We start from the raw sequence: 20,852 nt of genomic DNA, 5'->3' as shown, positions 1-20,852 counted from the left end.
GTTGGACAAAGTGGTTAATGTACTAAACTCAACGTCAAATTGTTTAAGTATTGCTAATAATCTTTGACCAAACCTTACTTATCTCCTAGCCAAACTACATTATTCTAAGATGAAACCTTAGGACACGTGTGAATACAAAAAGAAAACATATTTAAACCTTTTCTTAATATCTTATATATTTGAGTATATCATTTTCATATTTATTTCAATATTTTTTAATGTCTTATTTCTTTGAGTATACATTTTAATTTTTATATTTTTTTTTGGTCAAAGCAACCAATACCATTAAAGATTTTGGAAAATTTTTAAATTAGAGAATCAAATTAAATATTTTTAAATAAAAAGACTAAATTAAATAAAACATATCAAAATAGTAATTTAATAATATTTTTTCCTCTTTCCATTATTTCTGGTCTCAAGTACATAGATCCAAACATATCATTGTTCAAATTTGGGAAAGCAAATTAGATTTAGAGGTATGCTATAATTTGCATTCAAAGCATTAATCTTTGTCACATTCTTATTTTATTTTTCAACAATTTGAAAGTAATTTTTTTATTGGTTGTTGGCTTTTATTTTCATAAAAGATAATTTAGGAAGTAAGATAATTCATTTTAATTAATAGATTTTCAAAACATTATTTTTTTTGACATAGAGCAAAACATAATTAATAAAATTATTTCTTAATAAATTTATAAATGTTCTTGGTTGAATGTGAAGTTGATCATTGACATTTCTAATTTCGAGTCTTTAAAAAATTATATTTAATTTTTATTTTATATAAATATTTTTTATCATGTTCTTCGATCATTTTAAAAAAAATACATAATTATAAATTTTATATAAAATTTGATGTTTATATATTTATTAGATAATTTAAATATTTTAAAATGCTCCTTGACCATCCCAACCTATCTCTGTACTTGAATGACACTATGAAAAAAATAAATTACACCATATCTGTATTTTAATTCTAATTAAATTTAAACACGGATTTTACCTTTTCATAATATTATTATCTGCATTCTAATTCTAATTAAATTTAAACATATTTTACCTTTTCATAATATTATTAATTAGTTAAGGTATAAGACTTATCTTAAGACATGAGAGATTGACATGATGGTTTCAAGTTCAATTTTTGTCTGTTAAAATAATGTTTGATTAGTGGAAGTCACACTTAAGTGAATCATATCTATGGACAAAAAAAAAACAATATTATTAGTTAGTACAAAAATTACATTTTGTATGACCTTAGGTTCGATTTTTGTTCGTGTTAAAATAATGTTTGATTAGTCAAAGTTACATCTGCGTGGAACATATTCATAAACCAAAAATAATATTATTAGTTAGTATGAGAGTCACATCTTGCAAAGACGATTAATTTTCAATTGACAATTTTAATAAATTGGGTGATCTATGTCTATGAACAAAAAATAACATGAAAAAATATATATCTTGTGTAAAATTGAATTACTACAAATTGAAAATAAATAATAATAATAATAATAAATGAATTTTATCAGAAACCTACTTATTAATGGAGTCGAACTAGGTAGCTAGGTACTTGAATATAGTTAGGAAATCTTAAATTTCATATTCTAACATATTCTATTATCTGAAAAATTGAATCACACTCTTTATTTAAAAAATTACCTTTATGATCCCGTGATATCCAAAATGAGTCAATAAGAGTATAAAAAACATTTTAAATACTACATTATTAACATTTCTCAAATAGTTATAAACTTATAAATTTCTATTTATTCTTGGTGTAAAATTGTTACACTCAACCAACAAAAAGACATGATAAACATCTTTTACATATTTATGAAAATAAATAAACTTACCACATAACAATTGTAATTAAATGACAACCCAAATAATATTTACATTTTCATTGTATTAATTATTTATCCATTGCTATACCCATCACTACATAACAAGTTTGAAATTTCACAGTATTTATACGATATTTTCTATTTTAAGCTTAAACTCATAAATCTACTTTTAATCATCACCTAAAAAAATGTTTATAGCAGGAGACATTTTGTGTGAGTGCTTATAAGTTCATGTTTTTCCTTTTATTATAAGGATGTGTTATTTTATTTGTATCTCAACATAACAAGTAATAGTGTCCAAAATTCCAATAACAGCTAAAAGTCAAGAGAAAAATAATTAATCTTTATTAACCTTGGACAGATAAACTTGTTTTTCTTTACAAAGAAGTATTAGTTCATGTTTTGGTCCCCCAAACCTTTGGACTGGTTTAACATTTTCAAAGAAGCATTCTAAACCAATGCAAACCTTTAATGTTAGAGAATTAGCTTCTGCTGTCCTGTAGAACGGTGCAACAAATGTAAATTTTCTTAGCTCATCAGAGCATTCAAAACGGTCCAAATCTAGAAAGACATATTGTATGAAACCATCATCCATAGTCATCCTTAGCCACAACCTACTATCACTTGAAATGTTATGGAGACTGATTTCACATTGTACACCAACGGGTAGTCTTGGAACAAAGGGAAGAGGATGTTCATAGTCATTATTGGGAACCCTTAGTTCTGCCTTTACATGTTTGATGGATCCATGAAACACAAACTGCTTCAAGGAGAAGAACTTGAGACATGCATCAAACTGAAGTAGACTGCATGAAGCTCCATCTATGGTGGTGCTACTTAATACTTTCGCAAGTTCAACAACGAAATTTGATGGCAATGTTGAACTTTCTTTAAGGATAGCTTCAGCACGTAAATATAGAGAAGTCAGCCCCTTGAATGTATGATTAATACAGCTGATTTCATCTTTACATATTCTGAGGATACAAGTCAATAACATTAGCTCCAAGACATTCAATTCCTCTTCGGCAGAATAACCTATAAACCTACTTATCAATTCTTTAACCCTCCTATCAAGCTTTCTCAGTTTGAATTCCAATTTTCCTATTTTCTGAGAACACAACCTTTTTGCTGGTAGCAAGTGCTCCCATACTTCGGCAAGTAGCTCAATTACCCGGAGATATAGTGAAATAAATGCCAAAGCATCAGCATCAGCATCACCAGATCCCGAAGAATCAAATTTCATAGTGGTTAATTCCTTCAAACACCTGCATCATTGACATCAGCACCCCAATGGAAAAAATGATTAAAAAGAACAAAGAGACAATATTAGATGCATGCATGCTAAATTAAAACAATCAAATATAAGAAAATGTCATATTTAAGTATATTATAAGCTTGTAGTACATCTTAAATTTCAAGCCTAGAAACTGAAGAAAGACATTATCAACTAACCAGAATCCCCATATTTTGTATGTAATGTAAACTCATCACAGAAATATACATCAATATGCCCAAATTGAGTTAGTGGACATTTGGAAGCGAAGTCTGAACACAGATTTAGGAATACTTGTAGTTGTATGCAACACACATAATGCAAATATAGGAAGAAGCAACAAGGAATGCCACGGCACACATGTTACTCATGTAATACTACAATTTATTACCTTAAGGACCTTAGCACTTCATTTGTATGACCTGACTGTATCCTTGGCCACATATCAGGGGGCTTTTCAAGGATGTAATTTGTTAAGTTTATAACTTCTTTATACACTGATTGTCGTTGTTCTATCTGATAATTTGATACCTCTTTTGGCTCCCTTGTGACAAGTGAGTCAATTTCAGAGTCGATCACCTCATTGCCATCAAAATTTGGAGAATCACCTTCAAATAAAGGCAACAGTTGCTCCCCTTCTTCTGGGTTACTATTTGTTGCGGAATGATCCATAGATCTGCTTTTGTCACATAGGCAGGCCAAAAGGGCATTCCTATCCATGATATCACTAAAAGCATTACAAATTCTACCAAGGAATGTAACTGCATAAGAAAACATTACTGGTGGTATGTTGCGTACATCAGCATTCAAGAGTGAAGCAGATATAGAAAGGATTAACAGTGAAGCTATCCTTGCACTATTAAATTCTACATTTCCTTCCAAAGCTGTTCCTACCTGTAAAAGCAAAATCAAAAAGTAATCAGTGCCACTCTTTCAAAGGAATATAAGTATATCTGTTTCATTGTCATGCAAAATATGCCAAATGTTCTAGAAGTTATTGTATATGGTTATATACAATAATCGAAATCAGTTCACCTCTTTAAACGTGTCCTTGATAATCAAGCTTACAAACTTCTTGTGATTTCGGCCAAGATGAGAAAAAGTAGAAAATACATCAGCTTCATCCTGGAAACATAAAAGTTGAAAGTTAAACATGTGGAAGAAATAACAGTTAAAAAGTGGTTGGGTTGGCTGTCTTTTAAAAGAACAGGATTAAGATGTGTGTAATTGATAAAGCAAAGGCAATATTTTGGATGCAATGAGGAAGGGACAAACTTGACAATTTTCCTATCGTGTCCTTTTGTTTTAACAAGTTAACGATCACTTTTCAATTCTGCTATGGCATCATTCCCTCTTTTACTTTTGCTCTTTCAATAGTTTAGGGAAAGCGAGTGCTTTGGAGGACCATAAAATATCATTTTGTCCACATCTGTTTTCAGAATGCTGGATGGTTGCTAGTGAACACTCCCATCCTTCCAAGTGTGAACCTAGTTTTCCCTTGAATCATTACCATCATTCTGTTTAACCAATCCAGTTCTGCTACACACCTCTATGGCTGTTAATATAACTTTTCAAGCCACAACTAAAGTTTAAACCATGGTGGAATATTGAGACATGAATGGAGCAAAGATAAGAATATTACGTACAAGGGTGAAAAATACATGTAAATAAGGATATTCTTCCCAAGGGACTAGTAGCTTCTATTAAGAGCATGTAAAACTGCCAAAATTGCAAGTGCAACTGTGAAATAAGAGATGACGATGATGCAAAAGCAGTAAAACACATTATTACTTAATTAAAAATGAAAAACAGATGAGATAAAATGGGTAAGAGGTTAAAAAATATAATTATATGTAGTCAAGGATATACATAGTTCTTTGTTGCCTGAATATTGAAATAGAAATACATGTACATGTGTGTTTGGTTGAGTTTGAAAAGTGTCAACATTTTGAACAAAAGCTTGTTTCTTGCCAGTTTTGATTAAACACATCACTAGTCATCAAGATCAGGGTTTTCCCTTCTATACTGCTTTTCATTTTAATCCAAGGATTCTGGCAGTCAAATGTGATTGAATGGGACAATGGCAGGTTGAGTTGTGCATCATGTTTGACTTTAAGGTGAGTTTTATAAGTAATGAGTAACTGATAGAATCAACTGGTAAAAGAGGGGAAAATTAAGGATTTAGATCCAGATGACAAAGAAAGTGAAATTTTATTAAGGTAAACTGTAGATCGATATAACCTAGAGAAATGTTTACAACTCAGGGCAATTCAAGAGTCCCCAGAACCTGTCCCAAAGAATACTACAATTCATACCCCATACTCTGATTAGTCTTCCTATTTATTCTACTAGTTACAGCTTCTGGTACAGTTGAGTCAGTTAAAAACTTGGCGGGCTAGTTACAACTTTACCCATATCAGTTGTGCCCTTGTTCCCATCTCTATTCTTCTGCCTTCACACATATACCTTTTTACCGAGGGGTCTTGTATCAGAAACATTAAATATGAGAAAAATGAATTTTCAGTGGGGTATTGATAGGTCCATTATATATGGGTATGGTAGTGGCAGGGAAATGAAATTGGGCTGGTGAATAAGGCTTTGAGAGATTATTCTGCTATTTGTTTTCTGTTGTCCATCTCGCAAGAAGCTAGTTAACAGCCATTACCCTAGGTTTATTTATTATTTTCTTGGGTTGCAGCATTGTAAAAGAGGTTTGTACCTCTGATAATAGTTCTAATTCAGTATCAACAATAGTTTTACCATTCCTATGCTAGTTCCTAACAGGTATATCAAGAACGGATGAGATCAAAGAACAAATAATTAAATCATCAAAATGAAAATGAATCAAATGATCTCATAAGTGAATTGAAATCTTCATAAGTATTGTATTAATAACAATTTTATCTAGTGAGTTTAACATATTTTTGCAGATAAAACCCTCTTGCATCTTGAAAATAAATAAAATTAAGAAGACTTCACATAGCCATTTGAAAAAACAAAAGACTAGTGGAACATAATATAAAGCAAACCTGTGGATAACTGTCTAAATTTCTCAGAAGTTTGTCAATACATGATTTGAACAATGTCAGCTGATTTAGCTTCACTACTTTAAGTATTTTCCTATCTGTATATCTTACATCCCAACTGTTGTCCATCAGAGCACCAAGAAACTGCAAAATAAAATGAAACATAAGAATAATATCAATGATAAATTGCAACATAATACTAATACCATTTGGTGAGTAATAGAAAATTTCATCATTTTGGCAATCTAGGTTTATTAAAAAAGATTAAGATCACTTGAGAATTCAACTCAGAAAAACACACTCAATATCCATAACCAGTCTCAATAACACACCACAACCTGATCATGCTGTTCACCATGGTTATGTTTATGCTAAAGTTTTTATCAGCTGAAACTTAAAGGACTGTCCAAGACAGTTAGCAAAAAAAAAATTAAATGAGGAAAAAGATATAACAGTCCCCTGGTATTTGATTTGATTACCAGCAACAAAATACTTTTTTTGTGTGTTTAATTTTTGATCTTCCCATAGATACCAAAGCACTTTTTTTCTGTTTAGTTACTTCAGTATACCTCAAATAGGCAGTCTCAAATCATTTTTTTTTTGCGACCATTAAGAACAATTTGCCATGCACCTCACTATTCATTCTTCACTTTCCAAAAGCAATTTTTTCAACCCTAGTAGTGACCTAATTCATTTTACAAATCTAGTAAAAAACTTAATGGCCGTTTGGTTTGAGAAAATGATTTCTATTTTCCATTTCTGTTTTGAGTTTTAATAACAAAAAATGTCACTTTGTTTTCTAATTTCAAAAGTTTGTATGGAAGACAGTGAACAAAAACAAAAAGAAACTTGTAAAAAATTATTTTCTCTGTTTCCTATACAAACTTTTGCAAATAGCAAAGAAAGTGAAAACATGATATTTTTTTTAATTAAAAGTGAAAATGGAAACAAGGTGACATTTTCTAATTAAAAGTGAAAATAGAAACTCAAACAGAAAATAGAAAACAAAAACAGAAAATGCTTTCTCAAAATGAGATCTTACTAATTTGAAACTCAAACAACTCTATTAACTCAAATTATCTACCAGAGAAATAACAGCACCACCAGCATAACTCCTTAACTATAAAACTTCAAAATAAAAAAGACATGGGATTTTTTTTCACCTAAATTTTTACCTACCTCCTACGACAGTAAACAAGGTAAAATTTATGATTTAGAAAATGAGAAGCGTACAAATTGTAGTCATTAAATTTCCATACAGAAACGGGAAGGAGGTTCCATAATTATTCCAACATGAGATGCATCTTGCAGTTTCAAAGAAAGGAAAAACTGTAGAGTGAAATGATTAATGAAAGATCAGAAGCATACCATGTGCAAATGTTTTTCATGAAGCTTTAAACAGCCATTAATTGCCATATGATGCATGGTTTCTAAAGCTTGTAACCGAACCACTGCTGAACCATCTTGCAACACATCCATTAACGAGTCTAAGGCTTCACGTGCAAAGTTAGCAGACAGGTTTGTCAGTGTGCATAAGGACTCACATACAGACTTCCTCACCTTCAGGTAAGACAGAAACGAAGTCAATATTTTCATATAATCACATAAGGAAAAAGCATGATAACTATAACCTCTGTGAACAAGGAGCTATATGACTAAGGGATTTTCGAAAGTTACCTCAAAGAACTCATCCTCAAGTCCATGAACTAGTGCACCAGCAACACTAGTCGCCAACAAGACAAATTGTTCAGATGTGCACTGACCCAGAGTTTCCTTTTGCTTTCCATGCCCTGAAACTCTCTTTAATAAACTTTGCAAAAGAAGATCCTCTGATACCATTTCCATCTTTCTGAGGCCTTTAAAGGCTTCAACCCTGACCTTCATGCTCATATCTCTTACCATGGAGCATAGCTATATGTACATACAGTGAATGTGTCATGTGATATTGAGGGACCAGCCAACAACTGTCAGAAATGCTAGAAAACGCAAATAGATACTTAAACACCAAAAAACTTGGTACATATAATCCTTCAAACCCTGTGTAAACCACAGTACAAGAGTATACCTTGGCAAATACTTCGTTAGACCAATAGGCTTTCATGTCTGAGTTAGAAGCTGCCAACATCAGACCCCATGAAGTCACCTGAAATATAGCAGTTTTTATCATTCAAAGACCCACCACCATCAACTAGCACTCAAAAACAGAATATTAATCATTTGGCATTGACTGAACTCAACAAGAACACAACATTCGATGACACTTAACACTGAAATATCTGATTTTCTTGCTTGTATACTAAACAGAATATCTAATTTTTTCACTAGTAATGACAAAAAAAGGAGTAACACTTGGTTTAGTCATCTAAAGATATACCCTAGAGCACATTGGCCTTTGTTTGTTGGTGATCAATAAGAGTTGATATCAAATTAGTCTTTCAATGCAATAAATCCCCATTTGTCCTCCGAAAGATACACTCCACATCACATTAGCCCTTCGTTCATACATCCGAATGGTCTTCAAAATTCAATCAATAGGAATGTCATCAGTTTGGTCCTCTAGAAGACCAATTTTATGGCATTGACCAACACTGAAATACTACTCTGATGTCCCAATGGTTCCAAATGCGGTGTACTGCAGTCTATTGCAATTTTTAAAATCCCAGCAATTTGCACACAATTTTTGATAAATCACAATTTAAGGCCATAGGCATGACTAATATAGAGTTATAGACAGCCAGTATAAATGTATAATTAAAAAAATCTTAAAATAAGATCACTTTAAACATTTCCTTTTAAAAAATAATATTTTGAAAGCCACCCACGAGGAATTCATGTTCAACCTAAAATTCCTTTCAAGTTAACTTATCTTAAAAAAAATACCTAACCTTTTGTTGTTAGATTAAGAAGCATAAGTTTTGTTCTTTTTGAAAAGGCATATAATAATTTTCTTAACTAAAGATAACAGCACACACACAAGATACGTGATATGTTCCAACATTACAACATATATGTATGAATACCAACCAAAACAAACATTTTGACTTACATGACTAACAATCTAAAAAATTAAGCATGAGTAATCACTAATCAGTTTCACACCACAACAACATTAAGAAGAATAAGTTATTAATGAACAAATAATAGTAAACAAATAGGCATAGTAACACAGCCGGTTGACACCAAGTTTGACTCTAAAAAAATGAAAATTTAAACATATTCTTAATTAATGAGCAAACCAAAATATTAAAAATATTATAATTTAAAATTTAAAATACTTAATCATTATAATGATCAATTTATATTCTCAACAATGAGAATGAAAAACATAAATATTTATAATTTCCTGGTGTAAGAATTAAAACTTAAAATAAAGACACAATATTTAATAAAGAGTTGGAAAAATAAAAATAAGAATGCAAGAAAGCGAGAGTTGTTAAACTGAGTGAAAGTGTGAAACTTACAACACGAACCGCACAGAGCCTGACGCAGGAATGAAAATCACAAAGAAGCTGAACCGCGCGTCGATAACACGCTTCCACCAACGCAACGTCTCGGAACTCCCCACGCTCGCTGAGGCCAACGAGCCCTTCCAGCGCAGCCTCTCGCACGTGCGGGTAAGGGTCCTTCGTGAACCCCAGCAGCACCGCCAGCAGCGACGCCGGCCGGACCTCCAACCGCGTCCCGGCGTTCCGCAGCATCCACGCGCGCGCGGCCACCGAGTCGCCGAAGCACAGCGACGCGAACTGCGCATCGTCGTCGAGCCGGAGCCCGGGGAGCGACGCGAGGGCCTCCACGGCGAGGCTTGGCGGCGGCTCCACGGCGGGGAGGGGGACGGCGGGGCGGTGCGCGGCGGCGTCGGAGATGAGCTTGAGCACGTGGTGAGTGAGGTGCGAGGGGGTGGCTAGGGTTTGGAGGATGGAGGAAACGGTGCGTTGAGGCGTTGAAGGGTCGATGAGGAGGGACCTCATGGAAGAGAGGGTGCGGAGGGAGAGGGGTTTTTGGGGATTCTCGTTTTGTTGTTCCGCCATTGCAGGAACTGCAAGTGAAGCTGAAGCTGAATTTTCAGATTTTAATTAACATAAAGAGGACATGCAAATTTTTATTTTTTATTTTGTTTTACAATGGAGCCAATTTTATTTATTTTTTAAATAGAAGGAGTAGTTATTTTTTAAATTTTATTTTTGTGTTATGTATGGAGAGAACATTTTGAAATTTAAATTAATGATGAAAAAGATAAAAGGAAAATGGAAATTTTGGTTTTAGATAATTCAAATAGTTTAACATTTGTAATTTTTAATTAAAAACCGAGTTTTAATCTCTATTTTAAATATAATGTTACGACTAGAATACCAACAATACCATTTTATTTTCGAAGGAAAGAATTTTACATTCCAATGAAAAGAAATAATCATGTTGACAAAATTGACGTTTCAAAATTGCCTTGTTACTCAAAAAAATTAAATATATTGTATATTTTATTAAATGAAAAGAATTCATTTTTTTTTTTAAATTACAACTTCAATTTTTATATTAGAATATTTTTCACCGAGACGCCGATTAATTGTTACGACGTTTTCAGCAAAATTACCTCATTTTTATATATATATAATAGAGAGGTAAGAAATGATAAAATCATATTATGTATAATTATTGAAATGTTTAAATATGTTTTTAATTTATCAAATTTAAGATAAATTTATTTTTAATTTTTGAAATTTAAAATTATTATTTTTAATTTTTGAAATTTTTAAATATTTTATTTTAATTTTTTAAATCATCAATAATATATTTAAAAGTAATAAAATAAGACAATTATATAATATCAATTGAATTTAATGTGATATTTCTACTAATAAAGATACTAATAGATTATTTTATATAGTAATATTTGAAATTTTTTAACAAAATTTAAATATAAGAAATAAAATATTTTTTTTTAAATTATAGGAACTAAAAATATTAATTTTAAATTTAAGAGACAAAAATAAATTTATTTTAAATTTAAAAGATTAAAAATATATTTAAATTTTGTTGAAATTTATTTAAAGTAATAAAATTACGGGAGTATCGCTCCTTATTTAATTCACATGACTCATGGTTAATGATGACTACGGAACGGGTTTGACATTAAGGATTTAAAAATAAAAACATGTTTATATTTTAAAAACTCATTTTCATTCCTGTTAAATTTTATTGATAAAAACAACTCATTATATTTATTTTATAATTTTATTTTACTTATATATTTTAAATAAATTAAATTATAAGTTAATGATAAAATTATAATATAAATAATATATAAAAATAATAAATAAAAAACTACTTAAAAATAAAAAATTTAAGAATTAAATTATATTTTTAGTTAAACATATAATTTTAATTTTGTTACATAATTATTGACTCTGTTATAATTTAAATTATTTAAATATTAAAATAATTAATGTATTTTTAATATTTATAAAAATAAAATATTAACCTTAATACATACGTATATATCTTTATTATAAAAGCAAAATGTAACGGGAAAAGGAACTTATACATTTGAAACCAATTTCTTAGGTTGAAAAAACATCGTTTCCAAACTTATATCTAATTAGAGTAGATGTTCTTTTTGTCAAAATTGAATCAGAGTTGGATGGGTACTCAGGGATTTAGTTATCATGCCTACTCATAATTGTATAAATTTTAATACATTTTAACCAATAAAAAAAAGTTTTTTTTTTTGGAATAAATGTGTTAAAAGAATTTGTCACTCCTTGCACACATTAATGTGCCCGAGTTAATTATACATTACCCACATTATATATATATATATATATATATATATATATATATATATATATTACATTTTTACCCCTCTAGTTAGGAACTAAAATTACACATCTACGATACTTGTTAGACTAAAATTGTTCAATTAAATTTTGAGACATTAAAACTGTACAATTATCAATTTAAATTGAAAAATAGTTAATACTTTATTTCATTAATTTAAATTAACAGATAATTATAAAAATATTTTATATGTTAATTTGAATCTACATGACGAAATATAATATAATTTTTAAATTTTAAAAAAAAATATAGGTTTGATATATGTATTAAGAATTTTTAATCGGGGCTTGCTTGTTTGTTAGTTGGGGTCGCGTTCTTTGTGGTTGGCTTGTCATTAGTTGACATCTCTGTTCTCCAGTCGATGTCCCCTGTTTTAAGGTCATTCTTGTCATGACGTGGTGTTTTTGAGATTCTTGTGAAGGTTCTTTCTTGTTTCCCTTCTATGTATTTTTCTCTCTTCTTTCGCATCCCATGTTAGTGGACATTCATCCGATAATGATCTTGATGGTGATGATAAAAATGGTGATAGAGACCTTGGACTTGGAGATAATACTATTAGAGGATTATACATATAGATTTGAAGATATTGGTCTTTTTTTTTAGTTTTTTTATCTGCTGTCATTTTAAGAACTTATGCCTTGTATAATTAGGGCTTGCTTGCTTGTTTGTTGGTTGGGGTCACATTCTTTGTGGTTGGCTTGTCATTAGTCGACATCTCTGTTCTCCAGTCGATGTCCCCTGTTTTAAGGTCGTTCTTGTCATGACATGGTGTTTTTGAGATTCTTGTGAAGGTTCTTTCTCGTTTCCCTTCTATGTATTTTTCTCTCTTCTTACGCATCCCATGTTAGTGAACATTCATCCGATAAAGATCTTGATGGTGATGATAAAAATGGTGATAGAGACCTTGAACTTGGAGATGATACTATTAGAGGATTATACATATAGATTTGAAGATGTTGGTTTTTTTTTTATAGTTTTTTTATCTGTTGTCATTTTAAAAACTTATGCCTTGTATAATCGGGGCTTGATTGCTTGTTTGTTGGTTGGGGTCGCATTCTTTGTGGTTGGCTTGTCATTAGTCGACATCTCTGTTCTCTAGTCGATGTCCCCTGTTTTAGGGTCGTTCTCGTCATGACGTGGTGTTTTTGAGATTCTTGTGAAGGTTCTTTCTCGTTTCCCATCTATGTATTTTTCTCTCTTCTTTTGCATCCCATGTTAGTGAACATTCATCCGATAAAGATCTTGATGGTGATGATAAAAATGGTGATAGAGACTTTGGACTTGGAGATGATACTATTAGAGGATTATACATATAGATTTGAAGATATTGGTCTTTTTTTTTAATTTTTTTATCTGCTGTCATTTTAAGAACTTATGCCTTGTATAAAATGCATGATTTGCTACTAAACTTTGTCACTTTATTATTGTAATTTGTTATTTTACTTTAATATGGAGTTATATATTATGTTATTTATAAGTACTTTCATATATATATATATATATATATATATATATATATATATATATATATATATTACTAAGTAAACTTCTATGAGTTTATGATTCAAGTTTATCTATTTGTGGGACCTCAACAAGCTTATGTAAACTTACGATTAGGGATGGCAACGGGGCGGGGCGGGTACGGGTTTCATGATACCTATCCCCGTCCCCGCGACTGAAACCCATACCCGTCCCCGTCCCCATATCCGTCGGGTATGTAAATTTTGTCCCATCCTCGTCCCCGTCGGGTATCGGGTATACCCGTACCCGTACCCATACCCGTAAAAAAAGGGCTGGTGCGGTGGCTCCGTGGCTGACTGGCTGGTGCGGTAGGCGGCGGTGCCGTGGGCCTTGGAGAGGGAGACGGCGACAGCCACGCGGGCGAGGTTAGCGTGGCTGCGGTGCACTGCGACGGCGAAGCGTGAGAGGCAGAGGTCCGGGTATAGCGTGGTGTTGCAGCTTGCTCGGATGAAGTCGATGTCGCCGAAAGTGTCGGGTGCAGCGGTGACGGTGGTGGCGGATGGGGTGAAATGGGAGAAGGTGAATGTGAATGTGAAGAGTAAGAGAGAGAAGCGGAAAGGGGTTGTTGTCTGGACTTCGAATCAGATTTGAAAAATTGAAACCCTAACCTAAGTGTTTGCTTGCTCATCGTGACGTTTAGATTTTACAATAATATTTAAAATGTTAATTTTTTTAAAATAATTAAACGGGGATGGGTATTTAGCCGGGGACGGGGACAGGGACGGGGACGGGGCAGGTAAGTATATACCCGACCCCGTCCCCGTACCCAATTTTTTTTTATCGGGTTTTACCCATACCCGTACCCGTACCCGGTCAAAGCGGGTATTCCCCGTCAAAGTCGGGACGGGTTCGGGTATTACCCACGGGTACGGGTTTATTTGTCATCCCTACTTACGATTTTGACAACCTTTGTTATAACACAATTATTTGATAGATGTTGTATTAAACTTTTGTTTTGAATAACTCGTTATGAGTTGACTTATTCAATTGATGCTTAATGAGGGATCTTTAGCCTCATGCGATTATTTATTTAATCTTTATCCCATTAGATGGTTAATATCCTATTTTGTGTAGCTAATCATGATTAAGGGTAGTCTTCTCTCATTCAAGTGTCTTCCAGAATATTTGTTTGAATATCATGAAGAGTAAGACAAATCGATTCTTTACACAAGGTGTACAAATTCTACTCTGTAATTCTTTTTATATCATCATGACTAAATTACACTTTTGATCATTCTATTTTTGTCAATCTATAATTTTGATTTCTCTATTTTAAAATAAAAATATTTAGTCCTTTTATTTTTAAAAATATAGAATTTTGGTCTTATCATCAATTGATATTTATTGATCATTAAACTTTGGCGACTTTTGATTACGTATCATTGCTTAAGTAATGTAATATATAGTGATATGACATGTAAAACTAAAAATTAAAAAATAACATACTATAAAATCTTAGTTTAAATTTGTATATATATTTTAACAAGTAATTAATATTTATTTTATTAATAAATTTTATTTGCATGATTTTTTATTATTTTTTATGCTTCCAATTGTCATATTCTTACGTGATACATCACTTAAATATGAATAAATGTTAAATTTTAATAATTAATAAATATCAATTTAATAAAAGGATTAAAATTTCATATATTTTAAATTAAATTAACTAAATATCATTTTAAAATAAAGAGTTAAAAATATAGATGAAAAATAAATAAATTAAAAATACAATTTAATCTTTCTTCATTTACTGAGAACATTATGTCCAGTTCTTGATTAACAAATCAAATTCCATTAAATGCTACTTTGTATAAGAAAAGTTAATTATTTTACAAGTCACTCGTGAGTCCTCTCTATATACAAAGCTTTCCCAATAATTTTTTTTTACTGTCTTTCTACAGTTCAAAAATCCAAGGATTCTTTTCAACTAAAAGCCTAGCCTAGTCAAGATTTGGGAAAAGTTTTAAGAAAAATTTGACAACAACTAAAACTGATGACTTCTTAAAAACAATTTATATTATATTAAATATTGTACAACAATGACTCGTTTTTGTGTCATGTAAAACGAGATGATGGGAAAAACAAAAACAAATACAAACTGATGAAAATGGAGTAAAAGCTGGCGTGTCCACTGTCTGTTGCGGCCACGACAGTGAAAGCTATAGCTCTCAGCTCTCTCTATATATACATCCAAAGTGTAACATAGGCTCACACCAACTAATACACACTCTTTGAACAAACTAGCTAGGTCAGAAATAGAGGAACATGCCTTGCCTTTATATCACCACCAACCTTAACTTAGATGGAATTGACACTCATCCCATCTTTTCTGAAGCCACCACTGCTGTCTCTTCGATCATCGGCAAACCACAAAAGGTAATTCTAAACCTTAATTTGCCTTCCTTTCTTGCTGATCAAGTAAACTTTAATCACATGTTTGATCTCTTATGTGAAAACTTGTTTAACCAGTTATGGTCATGATATTATGAATGAGATTAGTCTTTGATGGGACAAAAAAGAATTATATATGATCTCACATGATTTGCCTAATGGAACAATTTAATTATTTTAGTTTATAATAGTTCTTTTGGGCATCCCTTAGCTGTGTATGAATCCTTGTTTGGATATTGACATATATTAATAAATTAACAAATTATATATGGGGCTGCTCAGTTTTTTTTTTCTTCTTTCTTTTGTTGGTTGTTGGTTAAGGCATGATACTTCTAATAGAAATTATATTTATGCTGCTATATACTGTCGATTATCTTCTGGTAAGTTTGGATATACATGCAACTGAGTTAATGGATCAATTCTTATTCTCTAGCTTTTTCCAGCTAGATTGTACTCAACTGATGAGTTAATGAATCTTAGCCAATTATAAAATTGGAAGCACCGTTAAGTTGGATAGAATTAGAGGCTATGATGTTGTTCTGGTTTCAGATGTACAAGTTTTTCTTGTAAGTAAGCAATTGATGTTTTTCTTACAATGGTGCAGTTAGTCATCTGGTATCATGATAACTTCTAGACCTCTTTAATTTAATAAAAGAAATTCCCGTATGGAGGAACCTCCTATATCTCTTTCAATAATTTTTATGATCATTGGTTTTGTTACTCATTATCATGCAATTTGGACCAAACCAGGCAAGTTGGAAGCTCCGGTAAGGGGAAGAGTGCATTAATATTTAATAAACTAAAATTTGTCATTGTTATTAAAATCAGTCCAAGTTATCCCTCTTCTCATAACAAGAGTAGTATATATATTTTTTTAAAAAAATAAGTATTATTTTAACTTTGAATATCATATATTAATTAACTATTTTGTATTTATATTTCTGATAATAATTTTTATATTATCTTGTTTTCTTAAAAATAATATCAATAATAAGGTTAATTTTGTAAAATTAATTTTTTAATCAATTTATTAATATTTTTAACAGTATAAAAAAGATCCTAGAACGTACATCCCTCATTAAAGGATCAAGAAAATATAAAATAATGTGATGGAAACTGAGGGTGTTTTTGCGTATGTAACTGGACAACTACGGCCTGAAGAACAAACTACAATCATACAGCTCTATGAAATCTGAATTAATAAATTTAGTAATAAATGTTTTAAAAAGGAGTTAAATTAATTAAATAGAATTAATTTTAAACCGTTCATTAATATATTATACTAAAGTTTATTTAATTCATAAATGTTATATTAAACCATATTAAATTAAGAAGAAGAAAAAATAAGGATAAAACGCACTTTAAGATTCTCCCAACATATTCTTTTTCCTTTGTGAGTATAAGTGTGAAAATGGAATGGATAGTGGAAAAAAGTGGTATAGTTACAAATTGCACTTTGGAGGAAGTAGGCTCATATCCTTTAAATCGTGTGGGACACCACCAACACCACTATTATTTGTTTATCAAAATTAGTGTTCAATGAAAAATTGATAGAATTCTGTAATCTAGCTAATACTAGGTTGACTTGATTAATTTCCTTCTAAATCCTTATTTATTTTTCTATATTTTTTGATCTATCATTTAGTTGACATATAATAATTTTGCAGTTTGTGATGGTGATATTGAAGTCCTCAGTGCCAATATCATTTGAGGGTAACAAGGAACCAGCAGCATATGCTGAGATAGTTTCAATGGGTGGCATAGATTCAGAAGTGAAGAGGAAGCTGATTGCTACCATTGGAACTATATTGCAGTCCAACCTTTCTATCCCAAGAACACGATTTTTCCTCAAAGTCTTTGATACCACTGCGTTTCGTACCAACTCCAAAATCTAGTTAATGCTTACGTATTCCATCTGCCAATAATAATCCTCATGCACTGTGCTTTAAAATCATCATCGATCAACATTATTAATTCCTTTTAAACGTGCTTGTATGCTTATTATTATTATTATTATTATTATTTATATTTTTCATTTGCTGTGCTACATTTGGATATCTTTGCTAAATGAGGTTCATGCATGCAATTCTCCTATATTCTACTTTTCGCTATTGAAAAATTAAACAAAGACTAGTTTAATTCATAAAATAAACAATCACCATTGTTCACTCGAAAATTTTCTACACACAATTAGAATACTATATTCTTATTTAATAGATTATCTTCACAATATATAATTATATATAGTTTCTGATGATTTAATTTGTGCCAAATTTTTCCTGTTTTTTTTTTTTAAAAAAAAAAACAAAGCAGTTGAGAGTGTAAGAAAAAGCAAATCCAATGATGATGAGTAATTGACTATGTGAAAGGGTTGATTTTCTTGACTCTCTGGTTTGTCTTTCAAAAAAGTCGTGTTTAGTGTTTAAGCGTATCCCCTTACCAATTATTAAGGGTCATGTCCTAATCTACTATATTAGTGTATTATAAACAGTTTCAACCTAGCTAATTCGATTCACAGCGTCTAAACACAAAGGAACTGGAAATTTTATGCGTATCTTAAAATATTAAATATAGGGTTTTAAAAGTCAAAAAGTATTAGGTCGAGCTACAATACTTTATTTCATAAACTAAACAAATGAAAGTAGGATCCGTGTAATAATTTCCAGATAGTTTAATATAGAGGATCTACTATGAGAAACAGACATTTAATATATATATATATATATATATATATATATATATATATGAAAGGATTCCCTTATTAATCTACTTAAATTTATTTTTAATTTAAAAATTAAATTATTTAAATTTAATATAAAATATGAATTATTAAGTAAAATACTATTTATTTATTACATAATGTTACACGTGTAATAAAAAATTATACAATAATTTGTATAATAGTGTCATTTTTGTGTCTATTTTTCTTCATTATTAATAATCTCTTCATAATAATTGAAGTGGTGGCCGAGAGAGATAGATATGCAAATAATGTTTCATAATTTTTATTATATGTGTAACATTACGTATATTTATTTATGAAATTTTTTTAAAATAATTATAAAAAATATTAAGATTTTAAATTAAATAACCATATTAAGTGTTTTTTTTATTGCAAAGAGTTAGCAGTATTATTTTTGGAACATAAAGAGTGAACAGTATAAATTTAAGATAAAAATATGTAATTAAATAAAAAAAATATTATTAAATTATATCTCTTTTATAATAATATGTATAGATAATTAATGTCACATGTCTTTATATATATAACAAAAAGAAATTACATATATAATATTTATACTAATATTAACAAGAGATACCTTTTTTTAGCAACTATTTTTGTTAGGTTATTATATCTTTTTGTTATTAAAAAATTTAAAAATTATTTTTTAATAACTATTATTTCCTTTTAATAATCGTGCACCCTACTATTTTTATTTTATTTTAATTTTTAAATAAATATTAAGAGGTTCGCATTTTTTTTTCATTCTCATGATAACGTAAATAATAGTTTTATTAATTATATCTTAATCTACCTTTCTTTTTTGTTTTGATAAAATGTATCTTAATTTATTCGTTACGTAGAATTTTTAAAGAATAGAAATATATACTCGACTAATTCATTTGTTACCGATAAATACTTACTCGCCAAATCCTTTATAATACATATCACATCTTTCACGTCAATGAAAATTGATTGAATAAGGAATATGATATATTTTCCGGCTCCTAACCATTTCTTTAAATAAAGTTTCACTAATATAAAATAAGCTAAAAATCTATTTTGGTCTCTTATAATAATTATTTTTTTTTAATTTAGTCTCATTTTTATTTTTGGTTTTAATTTGGTTTCAAATAAATTAATTGGTTTCAATTTGGTCCCTAATAAATTAATTGGTTTCAATTTGGGACTTTCGTCCAAATTATTTAAACGGAGTTAACTGTTGGTCACGTGGATGTCACGTAGATGCATAGGTGGATGCCACATGGACGCCAATTTTTTTGAAAACACCTGGAACCAGAACGGCCCGTTCTAGTTGCACTTTTGGTGTGTTAATTTTGCATCCGGAACGGGCCGTTCCAGGTGCAAAATTAACACAATAAAAGTGCAACCAGAACGGCCCGTTCTGGTTTCAGAACAGGCCGTTCTGGTTTCAGAACAGACCATTCTGGTTCCAGCTAAACATAAACGATAAATGATTATAGTTCACGGTTGTGAATCATGGAAGGAAAAAGATCCAAGGTACAAAGCATTTCAAACACTGAATTTGGTAATATTATCAATGGAAATTGATAACTTCAATTGCTAAACAGTTAGGCTATACAGTGTATTATTAAAGACAATGCAATGTATCACTAAAGACAATGGTAGCAAATTTTATTTCATTTCAAACTGGAGTGAACCACTTACTACCAAATTGACACTATACAATAAAGGATGAAGTGACATGGTATTTTTCCTTGAAGTCATTAACGATGTACCCCAACAACAACAACTTGTTCTTGAAGAGGTAGAACCTGAAGTAAAGGAAGAGGATACACAGCACTAACATTTCACCACACAACCATATGCAGGGACATATCTAAGTTAATCATAGTGGGAGCACTTACCCCCACTTAAATTTTTTTCATTCTTTTTTTCATATATAAAATATTAATAATTATATAAAAATATTATTAATTATATTTTAATTATGTTGTTATATCTAATATAATAAATATATTAATATTTTTTATATATTTTATTTTATTGTTTAATTGTTTTTTATTTTATGGTAAAATTATCTTCATTTTTAATGAAAAAAAATTTACTTACTTCAAGAGTAAGTTTTGATAGATTTATTCTAGTTAATAATTAATGTTCTATATTAAATTTTTAAGAATTTAATTGTTAAATTAAAAAGTTTTTCATGTATAGATCAAATTTATAAAAAATTTTAAAAAATTATAAATCATATGATACTT

General features: G+C 30.2%; 2 protein-coding genes across 2 annotated transcripts; one reads left to right on the top strand and one right to left on the bottom strand.

Annotated features, from left to right (window-relative positions):
• Window positions 1-2,163: 2,163 nt before the first annotated feature.
• On the bottom strand, window positions 2,164-10,229 carry SIEL (ARM repeat superfamily protein). The gene is made up of 8 exons (XM_083072852.1): window positions 9,602-10,229; window positions 8,206-8,283; window positions 7,818-8,051; window positions 7,509-7,700; window positions 6,144-6,284; window positions 4,150-4,239; window positions 3,506-4,008; window positions 2,164-3,106 (listed from the first exon to the last, which is right to left on the bottom strand). The coding sequence occupies exons 1-8, from the start codon at window positions 10,166-10,168 to the stop codon at window positions 2,179-2,181; spliced, it is 2,733 nt and encodes a 910-aa protein (XP_082928978.1). The 5' UTR covers window positions 10,169-10,229; the 3' UTR covers window positions 2,164-2,178.
• A 5,389-nt stretch (window positions 10,230-15,618) lies between these two features.
• LOC109803073 (uncharacterized) lies at window positions 15,619-17,922 on the top strand. Its single transcript, XM_020364538.3, has 2 exons — window positions 15,619-15,872; window positions 17,555-17,922. Exons 1-2 carry the CDS (start codon window positions 15,762-15,764, stop codon window positions 17,780-17,782), a joined length of 339 nt encoding a protein of 112 aa, XP_020220127.1. The 5' UTR covers window positions 15,619-15,761; the 3' UTR covers window positions 17,783-17,922.
• The last annotated feature ends 2,930 nt before the right edge of the window (window positions 17,923-20,852 follow it).

Source organism: Cajanus cajan, chromosome 4 (genome assembly GCF_000230855.2).
Source record: "Cajanus cajan strain Asha chromosome 4, NIPB_CcT2T_4, whole genome shotgun sequence".
Classification (NCBI taxonomy): Eukaryota; Viridiplantae; Streptophyta; class Magnoliopsida; order Fabales; family Fabaceae; genus Cajanus; species Cajanus cajan.
The sequence above is the reverse complement of the archived record's forward strand: the minus strand, read 5'-3'. Positions and strand labels throughout refer to the sequence as shown.